The 18160-nt window shown below is 38.4% G+C and overlaps 1 protein-coding gene across 1 annotated transcript in view; it reads right to left on the bottom strand.

Moving 5' to 3' along the window:
- Positions 1-18160, bottom strand: part of frem2a (FRAS1 related extracellular matrix 2a) — a 69340-nt gene that overhangs the window by 44498 nt on the left and 6682 nt on the right. The window contains exon 2 of the mRNA XM_026181444.1: positions 16850-16939. Within this exon, the coding sequence (XP_026037229.1) occupies positions 16850-16939 (90 nt within the window). The remainder of the gene's footprint in view (positions 1-16849; positions 16940-18160) is intronic.

Genomic DNA, 18160 nt, shown 5'->3' on the forward strand with positions numbered 1-18160 from the left:
TACCCACTGCATGCTACTCGAAAAGCACTAAAAAGGAAAAATGCCAAGGAGTTACAACTTACAGAGTTATAACATTGCAACCTGATTAAATTACTGTGTAATTGCAACTGTAAGCTGCTATAGTTGCAAAGAAAAAAATGCATAAATACATAAATTAGGTACATAAATTGTTAAACAGAAAAGCAAATCTACACTAACATTCCCAGTACTGACTGGAGACAGATAAAAAATAAATTGGCTGTTGGACAGAGTTGAGAAATGAAATAATAAATATTGGAATACATTTGGCTAATGCAGGTAATATCATGTCAAAACAGTAAAAGTGCCTTTTTAAAAAATAGTCTTTTCAAAGCATGCATAAATCTCATAGTAACCAAAATCTCAGTTTTTCCCCTTCAATGTTCTCCTTTTAATGATATTTAGATCTTTACCACCAGAGGAAACCCTATTTGAAGCTAAGGCATCAAAACAACTGTACCTTCACACAGGCCTGAGTATCAGCTTTGTTCTTGAATATACTTCAGGGACCAGCCTAAATTCTCACACTTTGGGCTTAGGGAGGTTTTCAAGTCACAAAACTTGAGGCTATGCAAAGTCAAGAGATGTTAGCGTTAAAGTCAAAGTGGAGTTTAAAGCAGTTTTTGATTTTGTAAAGCTGAATCTCATTAACTCCTGAATCTGACTGAGCCAAAGCTCTCAGATTCAGCTAGTGAGCTATCTGAAGTGAGAGTTAAGCGAAAGGAATATATCAGCAATACTGCAATAAAAGTAGATTAGGTTTTAGAAAATGCTGCTAAGGCAAAGGGTTTCTTTTTTAAATTTATTGATAATAAATGACTATTAATATTGATAATAGTCACTAACCCCCACTATAACAACTTTATTGACATATTCAAAGTCTTCCTCCTATTTTACACAGTGTGTTGCTATGCTGGGTATGATGGAAAAACACATTTACAGTATTTTTAAATTTTCTAGAATTTTTACAGTTTATTGTGTTTTCTTTTTGCAACCCTCCATCTTTTTTTTTTTACAGCAATGAAACATCTTTCAGCTATAAACAGACATAAACAGACTACCTTGTTAGCTGGCGGCACTCAATGTGTTATTCAATGGTGTAAAGGCGTAAATTTAGCAAATATCAGTGTTACAAATTATTAATTGTTTTAAAATCTCAAGTGAGTCATGGTATTTGCTGCATCATCCTACTGACTGGGGTCCGTGCAGACCCCAGAAGTATATTTTTGTAATATCTCATAGATATATAAATATATCGAGAGATTTTTTTATCATTCCATTTTTGTATGACTTTGTGAATCATTTTGTTCCTAACGATGCCACATCATTCCTTTTTATTTTTCTTTGATTTGTGCTTTTTAAAAATCCAAATGTTCTATGAAGTTTTAATAAAGGGAATGATTTGCTCAGTTAGTGCTTACAGTGAGTCTTAAATTAAAGTGTCACACAATATCCGGGCAGTAGGGACACTCTGACACTCATTTAAGGAAGAAAAACTCAGATGCTATCACTTCATTCATCACCTGGTTATCATAATATTGGAGACATCCACAGATCTACCTGAGCGAGATAGAGGTCCCGATCATGCAACACTTAGCTACACTTAAAGCCATATTTTGAGAAGCAATGATCCTCCAATGTACCTTTGTTCGCGATTTGCAGGCAGGAAGGTAGCACTATTGGTTCCTACTCTAAGATGTTATCATGGCCTTAGCAAAGCATTAGGCAAATTGTATGCTATAACTGCCTTTAGTGTGTGTTTAGCCTTAGTTTCCAATGTTTGTACAACAGTAGTGAGAGTCTGGCAGTAAAGAGCCAGACTGGTTGCTGGGTGTGGGTCTCCGCCAGGACTGCTGCTTCTGACCGATTCTGTTCTCATCTCTGGTTTTCACAGATGATGTGGTTCTGTTGGCTTCATCAAGCCATGATCTCCAGCTTGTTCTGGGGCTATTTGCAGCCAAGTGTGAAGAGGCTGGGATGAGAATCAGCACCTCCAAGTTTGAGGCCATGGCTCTCAGCTGGAAAGGAGTGGAGTGTACACACTGGATTCAGAATGAGTCGCTGCCCCGAGTGGAGAAGTTTAAGCATATGGGTGTTTGTTCAAAAGTGAAGGGAGAGGGCAGCATCAGATTGACAGAGCCATGGTAGTGGTGTGGAAGCTGTACTGATCTGCTGTAGTGAAGAAAACACTGAGCATGAAGGTAAATCTGTTGATTTACCGGCGGAACTGCGTTCCTACCCTCGCCTTTGGTCAGGAGCTATCTATAGTGACTGTAAGAATAAGATCACAGGTGCAAGTGCCAGAAACAAGTTTCCTCAGAAGAGTGTGCTCAGCCTTAGAGATCGAGTAAGGAACTCAGTCATTTGGGAGGAGTTCAGACTAAAATTGCTACTTCTCCAGATGAAAACGAGCCAGCTGAGGTAGTTTGGGCATCTGGCCAGGATGCCTCCTGGGCACCTCCTAGTGAAGTGTTTTGGGCATGTAATGGAGGCTCCGGGGAAGACCCAGAACATGCTGCAGAGATTACATCTCTGGACAGCTGGTTGTGTGTATAATTTTATAGTGGGGTTAAAGTGACCACAAATGATGTGTACTTGAAATGAATGAAAACTAAGTCATAACAGATCTAAAGATGCTGAAAAAGCTCTAAAATAATTTTGTGAACTGCATTTGGAATAATAGCTCAAAGTTGCATTCAATAAAACTATAGATTTTCATTTTACAAAATATGCAAATTAACAGTAACTTTTGTTTCTTTTGATGGAATTAATTGTGTAACTGACAAAGCTTTGAGATTGCTACTAGTATTATTATTATTGCTATTTGTCTATGCAATAAATTATTCCCCATTCAATGTTCAATGTCAGTAGTATGAGGGTTAATTTTGGGTTATTAATTTTTTAAATATTTTTTAAATACAACATACTGATTTACTTATATTTAAATGTATTTAAATTGTGTAATTATTGGCTGTTGCTTCTAAGCTGTGGCAATATGTTAGAAATATGCAAAATTAAAACAGCTCTGGTTTATTGTCTTACTATAATACTATTTGCCTGCAAACTCTTCTTACATGATCAGGAATTTAACCACCAACATTTGCACACAGCTACAACTGCAGGTTCTAATCTACCTAGCAACCACATAATAATTTATTACATTATATTATATTATAACAATTTGCCCATTTGAAGCATTTATGATATTAAAATGATCAAAAGCAGATTATCATTTTATTTCAGTCAACTCATTTAAGTGCAGAAAACTTGAACTAGGCATGATATATCATGATGTCACCATGTTGCCTAGCAACCACTACCAACAGGTTAAAGTCACAAACAATAAGTATAAAATGCAGATGCACTAGTACACTACTACCACTTTAACAATAATAATGGATTGCATTTATATAGCGCTTTTCGGGGCCCTCAAAGCCACTATTCATTCACTCTCACATTCACACACTGGTGGAGGCGAGCTGCAGTTGTATCCACAGCTGCCCTGGGGCAGACTGACAGAAGCAAGGCTGCCATATCGCGCCATCGGCACCTCTGGCCATCACCAGTAGGTGAAGTGTCTTGCCCAAGAACACAACGACTGAGACTGTCCTAGCCGGGGCTCGAACCGGCAACCTTCAGTTACAAGACGAACTGCCAACTTTTTGAGCCACGATCGCCCAACACACAGCGGTATAGATCATGCATGTTCAGTCACATGGTTTAGGGTGTGTGTGCATGTGTGTGATTATTTGTGCTTTTAATGAAAGTGGCTACTGTAACAACCACCAAATAAATGTCTATGTTTTGGGTTTTTTTATTTTTAGAATTCAACACCAAAGTTTGTTTTTTAGCATCTTTCCTAAAAATCAGGGCTGCCTTCAGTTGTGTATATTTGTGTGTGTGTGTATGTGTGTGTGTGTGTGCTTGAGATTTCACACTCAAAATCAGAGGAAATTTTTCACAGCAAGATTGTGCGACACACTACTTCTCTTCTGCTGCTGGCGGTGTGGCCTTTCTCTCACTGTTATGTCTCCATCTGCCTTCTGTACTCCTTTGTATTTCAACCCCCAACTCCCTCTGCAACTGGCAAACAGAGCTATATGCAACCAACAAACTGAATGATCTCTCACCGTGGAAAACTTTTGAGAAACATTGGTCTACGAAGGAAAAACTAAATCTAAAATTCTATTCGTTCAGTTGCCATAATGTTCCTCTTTTACAAACCACATTGCATGTTTAAGTGCTGGGACAAAAATAGACTACCAATAACATTTCAGTAGTAACAGAAGCCCACGCATCATCCACCTGAAAGGAGTGCCACACTACATAAATTTTGATGGTTGACAAAATAGAGATATCTCACACCCCCCAGGATGTTTCAGTAGCTTTTAGTTTATCCTGACAGATATGTGGCAGTCATTCTACTGAGAGGCTTGGCATGCGTGCAACTAGTGGCAAAGAGGATCAGAAAGACTGTGATGGGTTTTGCACTCAGCTGTTCCTTTCTTCTAAGAGTAGTGTCTGTGTGTGAGAGTGTGTGCGTGTGTGTGCATGTGTGTGTGTGGGGCTAGGCTTATAGCAGACAGAAAGCAAGTTATTTTGCAAGTCTTTTAGCAGCACTATAATGCAGTGTGTCTGTGCATAAACTGTACATGTGTATTCTGCTACATTTACACTTCACTCAAGGCAATCAGCATGATAGCGGATATCTCCAGAGGTGTAGGGAGTTATCAGTAATCTGACCAGGAATTCACAGCCCTGGGCAATTTCAAGCATTTAAAATGCTGCTCGACTCAAAGGCAAATATAAGCCAACATGTGTGAAGTATTTTTGTTGTTAATTTGCAAGGATCAAGTACATTTTGACAATCTTTGTATGTGTGTAGGTAATTAATTCTCCTAGTCATCGTGTTTGATCACAGGAGTTCAAACTAAACCAAACGTAAAGCTGAATCTTATGCTGCTGTTTGTGCATCAGAGAGCACTGTGTGTGCCTGTGGGCTACAAAGGAAATGAGTGCACATACATTACTTCCCACCTACCCACTCGTAAGAGATAAAAGTTGAGTGTGACAGAATAATGCATTGTTTCCTGCCTACCTTCAATAGCCATTAGGCATGAGAGTACCGCAGAAACACCTTAAGCGACCTTGCACATGAAACCATTTGAAATTGACATTTGGGGCAAAGAATACTCAAACCTTTGAAGTTCTTGCAATACAGTTAATAAATGTGAGGTTTTTCACTGATGTCTACAAAGACAGCCTTATACAACCTGCGGCATAGCTTCAAGGGTAAAGACCTGGGGACAAAGACAAGGTGGAGTGTAATATTTAATTAGGTTAACTTAAGCTTCCTTGCATTCTCTCTCTCTCCTGGCTTCCCAGAAGTCACTTCTTCTCAGCTATTCTGAGTTTCTTCCCTTACATACACTTTGAGCAAACAAGAATGGAGAGAGAAAGTTTCTGGAGGAGGATACAGATAGGAAATGTTCTATGTAGAAGTCTTTTATCAAGTGGTGTACATAAAAATGTCTCACCAGCACATGTTCTAAGTTACTACTGGCATAGCTTACGACTGTCACTACAGAAATCAAGAATTACTCATTTTACAGCTTCGGGTGCTAGCATTTCTTCCTCCTCCATCAGTGCTAATAATCTTGACATGGTGCTTTACTGGCAGTGCATAGATGAGATTTTAGGACCTCTGTTTAAATGTTGGAGCTATCTACTGCCACTTGGGAGCAGTGTCAAAAATATGTGGCATAATTTGTTTTAAGAAAACAAATGATAAATTCATCTGTTTGTCAACAACAATAACTATGACAAAAAATCTTGTATTGTGCACAGGAGGCCGGACCAGAAGTAGGTTTCTCAGGTGTGTTTATATTTGTCTGTATTTAAAGTCATGTGAAAAATAAAGTGGACCCTCTTTTCATTTGTGTATGAGGGCATAAAACCAAATCATTCAGTCCTTAGCAGGTCTATAAATTAAATAAATACGACCTCAGATGAATAACAACATATTACATCATATTATTTATTTAACAAAAGCTATGGGAAAATAAAAATGCCCAAATGGGTGAAAAAAGCACACACGTAATCTTTCCACAGAAATTAAAAGAATAATTAGCAGCCAGGTGGTTTTAATCACAGCATAGTTCTCAGGTTTGGTTCAGGAGTGCGTTAACAAACTGACAAGGAGAAAAGACATTCACAACGATCTTAGAGAAGCAACTGTTACTGCCCATCTAATCTGGGAAAGGTTATAAGATTATTCACAAACATTGAGGACAGTTCCTTCCCATTAGTGAATGTTCCAGCACATTCACCCCAAGGTTAGACTGTACGAGAGAGAAACTGCAAAAAACAAAACAAACCCAAGAGTTACATTTAAGACTCTACAGCAGGGGTGGGCAATTCCAGGCCTCGAGTCCTGCAGGTTTTAGATCTCACCTTGGGTCAACACACCTGAATCACATGATTAGTTTGTTACCAAGCCTCTGGAGAACTTCAGGGCATGTTTAGGAGCTATTTAGCCATTTAAATCAGCTGTGTTGGTTCAAGGAGGCATCTAAAACCTGCAGGGACACCGGCCCTCGAGGCCTGGAGTTGCCCACCCCTGCTCTACAGGCTTCAGTTAGCATAAGAGTACAATTAGAAAAAGACAAGAGTTTTGACTAGTTTTGAAGGTTTGCCAGGTCTCTAAAAACAACGAGGCAGCACAGATTAGGTTTGCAATGTTGCATCAGAGCAAACCAAAATAGTTCTGGAACAATGTCCTTTGGACAGATAAGGCTAGTGTAAAGATGTCTGGCCATACTGCCCAGTGCAATGTCCAGTGAAAACTAAACAAAGTATATGAACACAAACATCTCATCCTCACTGTCCATCACAGCCGTAGAGGACTGATAATCTGGGCTGGGCTGTTTTGTTTGCAATCATTGAGTCGACCATGACCTCCCCTGTATATCAAAGTATTCTAGAGACAAATGTGAGACCATCTGTTTGACAGTTAAAGGTTGACAAGACTGTGTCGTGGCACAGGAAAATGATCCCGAGCACAGCAGCAACTCGACAACAGAATGGCTGAAAAAGAAAAGGATAAAGATGTTGCAGTGACCCAGTCAAAGTCCAGACCTCAACATGATCGAAATGCAGTGGCAGGAGAGCCGTGCATACATAAATGCCTGCAAACCTCAACAAACTGAAGCAATGCTGTAAAGAAGAATGGGTCAAAATTATACTCTGCAATGATGTGAGACACTGGTAAAGTCTCGAATCATCACTTCTTGTTTTTCAAGCTTTTGAATCGTGGGTTATATTTACTTTTTCCAGACACTGCTTCTGCTTTTTGGCTTATTTTTTGTTAAATAAATAATGACACTGTATAATATTTTATGTAGTGTTTACAACCTAGAAAGGAACAAATGATTTTTCATTCTGTCCTGATACATAGAACTTTAGATTTGAAAAATGGTGTAGCTTCTTTTTCACTTGATTGTATGTGTAAGTGACTGCAGTGTATGTATACATTCTGGGCTTTTATTTTTTATTTTTATTTTTTTTTATGAATGATGACATTTAAAAGCATTCATTCTCCTGCAGGATCTTTTAGTGCTCATCACAAAAAAGGAACTCTAGCATGCATATCAATCCAGCTTCAGCATACATCTCCCCATTCCTCCAATGTAATATTTAACAGAAAGATGAGTTTAATGTATCGCAGGACAGTTACTGGCACTCCTGAGAGCAAACTGTGCCTCAGCAGAGACGATAAACTAGCTACTGAAAGCTCTGGTTTCTTCTTTTTTTTTTTTTCTTCTGCTCTCATTTCCTTCCATCATCTCCTCAGCCTCCTTCAAACAAAATTTTATTCTGTCAGTAAATCCTCATTTGTATTTCAGCCAATACAATGATTATGAATAATGTTTACTTTTAGATGTAAGGAAGTAAAATTGTATTTGTATAGCACCTTTCAAGATAAACATCACAAGATGCCTCACATTAAAAAGCTGGATTTATTTAATTTTTTGAATCTGAGCGATTTAATAAATAATGAATAAGGGATCAGAAAAGCTCTCATTTTCACATTAAGATGAGACGCTTATTAATTTTAACAACAAATTAAAGCTTCATTAAGATGCATTAAAAGATAGAAAACAGTTTGGTGAGCTGGAATGGTAATTTTCTTCTAATTGTACTTTGTACAGTGTGAATCACACCCTTATATGACAGAAGAAGGACAGGGTGAAAATTGGAGAAACTGCGAAGAAACAAAAGAGTGAAATGTGTTTAAAAAAGGCAACTAAGTCACTAAAAATGAATAAGATCCAGTGCTGATAACTGGAAGCAAAATAATGTATTCATATAAATGGAAATGTTTACATGACAAGAAAAAAAAAAGTTTACTCCAGAGATTCGAGGATGTTTAGCCGCGTTTCAGTGTTTGAATTACATGTCAAGCATCAGCTGTCAGCATGGACAAACACAGAATCAAAGATGATGAATATGCTGAAAACCCCCTACACATCTCTCAAAATCGAATGCTCTCGTTTCAAGGTTCTAATGAGATGCAGATCATCACAAGCGACGCTGCGCAATGTGCCGTAATCCTATAACAGAAAGAGCCATCAGCACGTTGACATCCACACAGCAGGCGGGGACAGACGGCGGCAAAAAACAGCGAGGGTTAGACAGTAAAACCGAATCCTGATGCCTAGGACAGCCTCGACGCTCATCACAATAAACCGCAACACCTTTTTAAAATTTCACTCGACGAGACAGGGAGGTAAGCTCGTACCTCGGGAGGAAAGAAGGACAATGATGGGGAGACAGTCAAAAATAACACTACAGAACAAAATATATAATGAACACAGATGCCGAGCTGTGTAAAAGAATTGAAAATGAATGAAACACATTGAGCACAGATCTAATAGTGACAGTGTGAGAAGAGGAGATGAAGAGGATAAAGATAGGAGAGCCGGGCCCTGGGAGAAGAGTGACAGTAAATTCTTGAATGCAGACAGATGAAGAGAATCCTCTACTAAAGCCAGGGGATGCTTTAGTGTGTGTGCTAGTGTGTGCATGTCTGTGGAGCGTGCTGATATATCACCTTGCCATTCTGCCCTGATCAGTACACATTGCTTTAACAACAACAGAAAAAAAGGCAAACAACAGAGAAAAGGTCAAAGGATTAAGCTGGTCCATTTGTGTCCATGGTGACAGCCGGTTCAACCCTCTAATTGTTTTCCAGGTGCCTTCAAGTCAATCTGAACTTTCAAAGCTCACAGAAGAGCGGGAAAATACAGTACGAATACTACATGAGTTTATTATGCAAACAAATGCAAACGCTCCCTGTGCTCATAGATGACTACAGATTTCTGAGCCATTATGAGTCATTATTCCACCGGTAAAAGTTATTAAAGATGTTATTTAAAAATGGACTCTGTTCTTTTTCAATAACAATTTCTTTCATCCATTGGAAAGAAAATCTGTATGTACATAAATAATTTGCAATGCTTATCATTCAGTAGCGAAGAGGACAAACCAAGGAGGTCATTTCATCTTAAAAGTTGGCACTCCTTTTATGAAAAAAGGCCTTTTGAAGAGATTAGAAAAAAAACCTCAAAGTGGGCCCACAGAGCCACAACTAATCATACATCACGCGCAAACAAAAACTGATGATAAAGAAATGTGACCTTGCAGTATATATGGTGATAATTAGTCTTCTAACGCTAGGAAAGGAAAAGTTGCACGCAAAGTATTTTGCCATGAATAAGACGAATGCTTGAGGACTCAGAACTACATTTAATGCGGACTGTGCGCCGTGAAATGTGACTAAAATAGGACTATCAAAGCAGCAGGGAACGCTTTAAGTGGATATATTGTACTTATACTTTAGATAAAGCAGCCGTGTGTCTGAGCTCCTCATGTGCAGGTGGGGGGTAGAGGGGTGAAAGGGGCCTATCGTAACATTCAGTCTCATTTACATTAGGGTGGAGAAACAAGTAGAGAAAAGCCAGGATCACGGGCAGTTTTTCTTCCTTTGTTTTTAGGTTTTTTAACCTGAGATTTTGAGACATCCACTGGTGCTGCTGCTACCCGCTGCAGCTGAATCAAATTTTAGTTCTAGTGTTAAGAGATTTAAAAATTTAACAGTACCATCTTTTTAGGTACAACGTTTTAGCAACTGTGAATACTCTGAAGACCACAAAGACCTCAAATAACAACTATGCCAGCACAGTTTCAGTGTTATACCTTTAATTAAAACCATCAACTGCACTATTGCTCATGAAAAAATAATATTACATGCTGATATTCATTTTGTATGTTTGTTTTGGTGCACCCAAAACTCAATTTTATTCACCTACATTGTGTCTTACAAGGGGACCACATATTACAGACGTATCTTTAATCACGCATGCTACTAGAGTGAAATCTAAGAAACGTAGTGCTTTCAGTTAGCTTTTAAAAGTAAAAAAAATAGGAAACTAATAATATCCACATCAACAACTGCTATGATCATCACAGGATCTTTTTAAGCAAAGTCCCCCTAAATGTTTGATCTCTAGCTTCTGTAATATGTATTTCTGCCTTTGTTTTTTAAATAATATTTTATACCTCTATGATTAATTATTTAATTGATAATTGAAGCCATTGTTACCTTCTGTACTGTATTTCAGATTTGCATGACTAGTAATCTCTGTTGTTTTCTGCTGCTCTATTATTAACTTGCTGCAAAGAGAAGCCTGGGAAACAAGTTGTGTTCCAGCCCATTGCAGTTAAGTGCAGCTGTCCTAGCTTGTCTTAATCTGTGACAGAAGGTTCTTCCTGCCACTCTTCTCCTCTAGATGAGCCTGTAACGGGGCCACACAATTACCAGTGCTTGCCTTGGAGCTCTGCCCCGCTCAGACGCCCAAGGCTCTCATTACCCGCAATGTTGCCTGAGCTCTTAAATATCAAACACCTCTTTGTGCTGGAGGCCTGGACGCCCCTTTGCCTACGGCTACCCCTCTGTTCTCTGCTCTGCGTCATTGTCTGCATGAGCGTGTACATGTACCAGTACACGACTGGAAGAGTGTCTTAACATACCTTTATAACATAAGGAAAGATTTGCTTACACGTGCATTTACATAATAAGAACGTAATGCTAAAATATTTTAAACTTGTTACCTTTAGGCTTTTAAATATATTTGTCCTTACTTCTTAAATTCTATATCTGGAATCAGTTTGCAATAACACCAACACTCCAGGGGAGGAAGGAAGACCAAGTGGCTCCACAAACTTATGGACCAATGATGATATGCAGTCATGTACTTCAAGTAGTGTTTCTTTTAAAAGCCTAAAGCCTTTTTAGTTAAACAAGAATGTAGTCGAGAGCAGAGGCAAAGAAAAAAAAAGCTCTAAGAACAGGAGCATGGACAATCAATTAGTCAATGTTTTTGCTTTTATGTGCATAAAGGAACTGTTACTCTTTTACGCATTAGCACTTTCTTTAAAGTGCATTAGAACCAGAGTATGAAAAAGACTGAAAAATGGGGCCTGAATGGAATTCCCAAAACCAATAGTTCATGTAGTTAGTCCAAAAATGTACGATGCAGGAATTCGTTCTTGAGTTGTTTTGCAGATTGTATGAACAGGACTGTTATAATTTATTCAACCAAAGAATATATGTTTGGCCAAATGTGATATATTTAAAAAAGACATTATATAGTACTGTGCAAATGACTTAAGCCATCCCTTATTTCTTTATACTTTGCTTCCAGCGCTTCCTGTAATTTTAGTCTCCTTTCTGAAGGTTTTTCTTTGGATATATGCTGCTTTCATTTTTAGTCCACTCCAGGAGTGTTTTTCTTTTTGTTAACACTGATCTGTGAATCAATCAATCACAAAAAAGGTACATAAGACAAGGGCTGAACCAATGTTGTGTCTACACATAACAGACAACTTTGCAAACAAACAATTTGAAAATGTGTCTTTAAGCACTTTGTTACTAGCAGCCTGTCACAAAAACACATAATTTGTTCCCATTTCCTTTTCTTGCAAAGATAACACCATTTGACAGGAATAAAATTGTATTTTTCACCAACAAGGTGATTCCCAAAGAGCCATTAGGTGCAAACGGCATATCTCAGCATGGTGTAGGGTCTGTCCATAAAAGATTGAGAAAACTAAAAGCTGGACAAAAGAAGTGGCAGATCAAAAATAAAAATAAAATCATCTATTGCAGATGAACAGTATGTGAAAGCCATGTCCTTAACAGGAAATAAAATGTGACAAAACAGGATCTGAGAGATGCATCAGATCCTTTGATTGATTGGTCTACTGTTCAGTGAAGGCTCTTCAGAAATCTGTGGTCTTAGTGAAAGGTTGGTTGTCAAGAAGTCATTCTTAAATGTTCATCAGTGTGTTTAGAAGAGGACAGAAGAGAGGTACAGCAGTGAGTGTCTGCATACGACACAGTGGAATCTCTGTCATGATCGAGGGTTGCATTTTAACCAGGGGTGTTTAGTCAAAATTGATATGTAGTGTGAAAAAGTGTTTGCCCCCTTCCTGATTTCCCATTTTTATACATGTTTGTCACACTTCAATGTTTTGGATCATCAAACAAAATTAAAATTTAGAAAAAGATAACACAAGTAAACACAAAACGTCAATTAACTGTGGTGTATCACATCTTGGAAAAGCTGAAATCAATTTCTCTAGACACACCTATGTCTGATTATTGCCACACCTGTTCTTAACCAAGAAATCCCTTAAATGGGACCTGCCTGGCAGAGAGGAAAAGACCGAAAGACCCTCAAAAGCCAGACATCATGCCGCGATCCAAGGAAAAGGCTATAAAACCATTTCTAAAGCTTTGGGACTCCAGCGAACCACAGTGAGAGTCAGCTCAACCTTCAGGTTGAGGTCATGACTTGGGTTCTGCAGCAGGACAATGATCCAAAACAAATCCACCTCTGAATGTCCTAAGAAAAACAAAATTACTCTATAGCACAGCGATGGCTCATCTAAGAGGTCACAAAAGACCCATCCGCTTTGGTCACTTGCCTCAGTTAAGGTCAGTGTTCATGACCCCACCATAAGAAAAAGAGTGGGCAAAAGCGGCCTGCATGGCAGAGTTCCAATGGTGACCAAAAGGAACATAAAGGCTCGCCTCAGTTTCTAGCAAAACTGAGGCGTGACCTCAAGGTGAAGAGCACTTGGATTCTGCATCAAGACAATAATCCAAAACACACCAGCAAGAATTGCCAAAGAAAGATGAAGACTTTGGAGTGGCCTAATCAGGAGGATTGACCTGAATCCAATTGAGATGCTGTGGCAGGACTTTAAAAAGGCAGTTCAGGCTCGAAAATGCTCCAGTGTGGCTGAAATACAACAATTCTGCAAAGATGAGTGAGTCAAAATTCCTCCACAGGGCTTTAAAGTCTCATTGCCAGTGATCACAAACGCTTGATTTCAGTTAAGTTCTTATGTTCTTATGTTTCAGGTACATGGGCCTACCTGTTATTAGGTTTGGGGGGGGGGGGGGGTATTTATTCACACAGGGCCATGTAGGTTTGGATTTGTTTCCCCTTGATAATAAACACCTTCATTTAGAAACTGCATTTTGTGTTTACTTGTGTAATCTCTGTCTAATATTTAAATTTGTTTGATCTGAAACATTTAAGTGTCACAAACACACAAAAAATAGGAAATCAGGAAGGGGGCAAACACTTTTTCACACCACTGTATTTATGATAACCATTTGAAATATGATTGGCAACAGCCTATTTTTTCAACATGTTTCCAGACATGCTGTCAATGCAGTAAAAGCTCTGGCAGTGTGTTGGGGTTTATAAGTAATGGCCTCCTCAGAGCTTGGCCCACCCAAAGAAGAGCTCTGAATGTCCTTCACGAAGCCTGCAGAGCTATTCCTGAAGACTAAAAGAAAGTAAAGAAAGCTGATCTAAGAGAGTTCAGGCTGTACTGAAGAATAAAGCTTGTCATATTAAATATTGACTTTAAAGTTCATTAGAGATGTGCTCTAGTTTTGTATTATATACTGTTTTTTCATGTACGGCATGTTTTCACATGCTTAAATTGCTGCACCTGGTTTCCAATTTTTCTAGTAAAATATGAAGAAATGAAGGAGGTTTAAGATTTTTGCACAGTACTGTATTAACTCAGTCCTCAATGATACATACTCTTGTACATAATCTTGTAATTCACAGAGAAGCTGTGTTGGTAATCTTTAAAGACGCTACATGAGTGAGTAGTCTTTAATGTATTGTGTTGTATTGTCGTGCCTGATCATAGAGGAGGAAAATGAACAGATGGACTGAGCGGTGGTGTCAGCTGCACCTTGTTTCAAATGTGTTAATATAAAACAGATACACCTGTGTGTGTGTGTGTGTGTGTGTGTGTGTGTGTGTGTGTGTGTGTGTGTGTGTGTGTGTGTGTGTGTGTACTGTACATTAAAAGCAGGGCGTTGTGTTGATTTATTCTGGATGGATGAGTTCTGCTCCAGGAAAACTTTTTAACTTTTTATAAGCTCAGCGTAAAACTAGTGTTTTAAAAAATCTGTAGATTTGTAATAAAATGAAATGAAATGGCCACTGCAACAGAAACTACATCACTTACACAAAATTGGTGCTGTATTTGTAATACTGTACGTTAACCTCAATTATGTGTCTCGGTACAAGACAAGGTGATCAGTGCATTGCATTATTTAAAGAAGACAGATGTAAAGAAACAAAGCCAACAATGACTAAACTTGTAGTCCAGTTATCTGACTGTTTTAAAACAGCTTAAACCACACTATGATCACATCGTGAAGACAGCTGCTGAAGAAAGTTTGCATTATATTTTATGATAGGACTCCACCATCCCATGTTCTTATTTATTTATTAACATACTGCTTTGCTTTACAGACCCCTTTATTTTGGTTGTAGTGATACGTAACTTTGAACTTTAGGGCTCACCAGAGCAGCTCCTCTGCCTCCATCTCACCCTATCATAAGAATCCTCCTTTGACACACAACCTTCTGCATATCCTGCTTCTCTACATCCTTCTCTGTGATTTTTCTCTTTTCCTCCTGCCGGGTAGCTCCATCTTTAGCATCCTTTGTCCAGTAAGCCCACTATCCCTCCTTTCCATATGTCCAAACAATCCCAGCCTTACCTCTCTAACTTTGTCTCCAAAGCAGCCAACCTGAGCTATCCACTCATTTCTGATCCTGTCCATTCTGGTCACCCCCAATGAAAACCTCAGCATCTTAAACTCACCCATCTCTAGCTGAGCCTCCTGTCTTTTTGTCACCACCACCGTTTCCAAACCATACATCATAGCAGGTCTTGCTACCATCTTGTAAACCTTCCCTTTCACTCTTGCTGCTATCTTTCTGTAACAAATCAGCCCTGACACTCGTTTCCACTCACTCCACCCCTCCTGCACTCTCTTCTTCACCCCTCATGTGCATTGTCTGTTGCTTTGTCTGGCTGACCCAAGATATTTAAACTCTTCCACATGCATTACCTGTACTCCTTGCAGCTGTGCTGTTAAACCTCACTCTCTTTCATTCACACACATGTATATTGTATTTGAAGACATAAAAAAAGAAGAAGAAAATGCTTCAAACAAGACGGGGACTGCAAATCTTTTGCATAAATTTTGGTATTTTCAATATATCCCACTTAGAGGGATTGTTTGGAATGATTCTACTCGTGTATGTTTCTGCAGCAGTTTTTTCATGCAGAGCACATTTTCAAATATTTTTTCCTGTGCAAATTTTTATTCAATAATGAGCATATATACTCAGTATTATGAGGTTTCTTCTTAGATTTAGTCTTAAATAAATTCAACTGCATCTTAAGCTCTTCCTCCCTCACTGAGATTTTTGGCATCTGCTGATTACTTAATTAGCAGCTGCCTTCATAAAAGGATGCTAAATTAATGCACATTGGAGAGATGCATATAGCATAAGATATGGTGAATTGTACGTGTTAATTTCATGTGCAAATTGGGCCCCAATTGGCAGTTATTATGCATGTAATGTTGGTTTGAACCAAAATAGAAAGGAGGTAATATTTGCCAATGTCGTCACATGTAAAATAAAAGCAAGCAGTTATTTCTTCAAACTAAAATGTTCATCGCTTTATAAAAACTGTACATACTGTACATTGTACTGTACTCTGCATGAAACCACCTTATGTCAGTGTTTATTTTAAATACACATTGTTAATCTTCTGTTCTGTCAAAAAACTCATGAGAAATTTTCTTGCATTCAAGATAAAATATGCACTAATACTGCTTGGCATATCCTGTCATATTTACAAATTACACAAATTACACAGTCAGTCTCATTAACTCGATGAACTGTAAAAATGATCTTCACACCACAAAGAGTTTTCTATCTCCAGTGACCCTGGACATCTAATCAGTTCCCTGGTAAGTTAATAGAATGCAGCAGTACACAGTTACAGGCTGAACACCTCTGCTGGCCTATGCAGATTTGTCAGAATTGATATTCTACGAGGCCGCTCTGAATGGCAGATTATTTTATGGGCAAATCCTGAATCAAATGCAATCAGAGCAAAAATAAACTTCACTGATCTGTTTATAAAATCTGCAGGGAACAATTTGCAAAATTATATAACTGATCTCAGTCTGGGTTAGAATAAAAATGCTTGACAGGTGACTTGTAGATCTCAATTCTGAAATACTGAATGGTTAAGTAGTTTTTTTTTTGTTTGTTTTTTTTAGCCGGACAGCTATTGTAGAAACTCAGAGCAAAGAGGAGTAATACTGACAGACAAATAAATGCAAATATAAAAGAAGGTGAACTCTTACCATTATCCTCAACAGAGAAATGGAAGACATCAGACGTAGCGTTTTCTCCACTCCGCAACACATAGCAGACGCTCAGGCCATCGATATCGGCTGCAACAGAAAAGTAACTTTAGTTTTTTAATAAATATATATTTTCTTTTTATGAATTTTTCTTTCGTGAAACTTTGAAGTGTCAAATCAGGTGTGAAAATTAGATCTGGAAATAAAAGCACAGTGAACTGAAAGTTTGTGCAAACAGAATAAAACTCAGTCACCTGAAATCCAACAAAGGGCAAAAAACAAAAATCAAGATGATAAGCAAACAGAATTTTTTTTAAAAAATATAAGTAATTATAGAATGCAAATGAGTGCCACTGTAGCCTGCTTTCCATTTTAAAGTCATGTCTTGCGCTGTGAAGTGAATGTGAGACGATGCACGATAAACAATATCAGTTTGCTCCAACTTAAAGCAAGGTGATGGCCAAAAGTACTAATTTCATCGTGCAGAGATCTGTCCTTGTCAAGATTTTTTTTTAAAATACATATTTAGTAAATAAAATTTGCATTTTAAGAGTGTAAAAAAAGGCCCTTCATGTTGTGTTTCATGCTGACTACAGAAATAGCCTCAAACACACTTTGAAGTTGCATTATGGCTTGTTCAAACACTCTCTCTGTCAAATAATTGCTCAAAGATGGAAGCTGTCCCGCTCCAGTACTATATCAGCTACAGTAACAGCAGGTCTCTAGTATCACACTGATTCAGTTCCTTATCAGTACTCAGCATGAACAATTTTCCACCAGAGAAAGCATTCTGAAAGTCATGCATCCGTAATCCAGGACGATAAGGCCGCAACCTCAAATCCAAAAGAGCTCAAGCTAAAGCAACAGAATACATTTAAACCCAGAAACGGCCAACTCGGTGTTTCATCAGCGCTGAAAACCAGGTGACAGTGGATCTTTTTTAATGACAGACAAGGCAAGAATGTTAAAACCAGGAGTTTCAGCAGGCACACAGACACACCTGTTTTTCCAACTTTTCTGAATTACAGGGCTCTGCCTACATTTCTTTTTCCCACCAGTCTCTGCAAACACCCATTACAGTACAGAAAAATCATCAAGACTGTGAAAGGGCTTTGCCCCTTCAAACCACCTCCTTTAATAATAGATGTCAGAGGAAGGAGGTTCATAAAAGTATAAACCCCCGACTCCTGCCTGGGACGAAGCTTAAGTCTGCTTCTCTTGTGCCGAACATGAAAGGTGACAAAAAATATACCTTTCATGTGATGCAAAGACTTTGTTCGCTTCCAGATTGCTGCTCATGTTTTTCAGATT

The sequence above is a fragment of the Astatotilapia calliptera genome, chromosome 10, assembly GCF_900246225.1.
Source record: "Astatotilapia calliptera chromosome 10, fAstCal1.2, whole genome shotgun sequence".
Classification (NCBI taxonomy): Eukaryota; Metazoa; Chordata; class Actinopteri; order Cichliformes; family Cichlidae; genus Astatotilapia; species Astatotilapia calliptera.